Source organism: Gracilinanus agilis, chromosome 4 (genome assembly GCF_016433145.1).
Source record: "Gracilinanus agilis isolate LMUSP501 chromosome 4, AgileGrace, whole genome shotgun sequence".
Taxonomy (NCBI): domain Eukaryota; kingdom Metazoa; phylum Chordata; class Mammalia; order Didelphimorphia; family Didelphidae; genus Gracilinanus; species Gracilinanus agilis.
In genome coordinates, this window is record NC_058133.1 from 472,657,903 (window position 1) to 472,659,290 (window position 1,388).

The 1,388-nt window shown below is 53.8% G+C and overlaps 1 protein-coding gene across 3 annotated transcripts in view; it reads left to right on the forward strand.

Moving 5' to 3' along the window:
- Positions 1-437: 437 nt before the first annotated feature.
- Positions 438-1,388, forward strand: part of LOC123244207 (myomegalin-like) — a 254,997-nt gene continuing 254,046 nt past the window's right edge. For 2 of the 3 annotated variants that reach the window (XM_044672537.1, XM_044672539.1), the window contains exon 1: positions 439-735. In XM_044672537.1, coding sequence (XP_044528472.1) covers positions 716-735 — 20 coding nt within the window. In that variant the 5' untranslated portion in view covers positions 439-715. Of the gene's footprint in view, positions 736-1,388 lie in introns of all 3 variants that reach the window. The other variant, XM_044672538.1, reaches the window with a different exon arrangement.

A 1,388-nucleotide genomic window follows, 5' to 3' on the forward strand; every position in this document is an offset into this window, starting at 1 on the left:
TGGGGGATCAAGGCATACACCCTTCCTGAGGGTTCCCTCACACCAGATTTCTTTCTTCCCCAGCGGCTCCCGCGGAGATGGTAAAGGAGGCGGATTGCTCGGTGGGGTGTTACTCATGAGCCCTCTACCCTTCTGCCAACATCATCACTTCCAGCTGGAGAGAGGGAGGGGAGGGGGAGGAGGAGGATTCAGTCGGGATGCAACCTGGGCAGATTCCGCCGTGAGCAAATTGCCTGCCGGGAGCTCCGCCTCCCCTCGTGGCTGACAGCTCAGCTGGTGCCGAGCAACTCGTGCCAGCCAGTCGTGTCTCCGCCTGGGAGCGTGTGTATGTGTGTGTCTGTGTATGTGTGTGTGTGTGTGCGCGCACGGCCCGCACTAGGACGCCGCGCTCAGCCCCAGCTCCCCAAACAGCTCCCGGCTCGGCTCAGCTCGGCTCCTCTCGCTCTGTGCCGCTTCCAAAGTAAAGCTTCCTGCCGAGAACAGTCCCTCCCTTGTGCCTGCCATGCAGTTAGAGACTGGCCACGTCGGATCGGTTTTCTGAACGGGGACTTTTCTCTAGTGGAGCAGGAGGAGCTGGGTTAGTAGAGTCTCCTGCCTTTAGCTCCCTAGATCCGTGGACAATCCCTTCTCCTCCTCCTCCTCCTCTTCTTCCCCGGCTGCTTCCCTTTTCCCATGAGAAACGGCTCCCTGAGGACGAGAGAAAAGAGGCTGAAAGATGGAGCAGATGTGGACGAGGTAAGTGAACTGCTCTTGCCTCTTCTCTTAGCTCCCTCATTTTGCTGCCTTGGCGCTGCCATTCTTTTGAAAGGACTCCTCTCTCCAAGTCTCGTGTCCTAAAGCTCACCTGGCTGCTGCTTGTCTGATTGCTTCCTTCTTTCTTCTTCCCGTCTGTCATTTGGGGGCAGATATATCAGGAGCTTCTGTGTTTCCTCTGTATTGTCTATTTCCTCTCCTGTTGATGCTCTGACCTTCCCAGGCCCAAAGTTAAAAAAATAAATAAATAAAATAGCCATCCATCTTTGCCTGGAAGTTTACGTAAAGCTCTCTTCTTCAGCCGGGTTATGCTTAGGAAGAAATCTTCCCTGAAGCTGCATAGCAGTTAGGAGTTTCTATATAGGAACAGTTTTTGCTGTCAGTTCTGGCTCTTTTCCCCTTCCCTACTTTCTTCTTGCTTTCCTCACCCCCTGCCATGAGCAGACATCAAGGCAGATGGCTGCCTGAATGGTACCCTGCTCTCTCATCTCCAGGGCCAGTCTAGCTCCTAGTCTTTGGCAATACCAGAGATTGGGATGAGAGAGAGAGAGAGAGAGAGAGAGAGAGAGAGAGAGAGAGAGAGAGAGAGAGAGAGAGAGAGAGAGAGAGAGAGAGAGAGAGAGAGAGAGACAGAC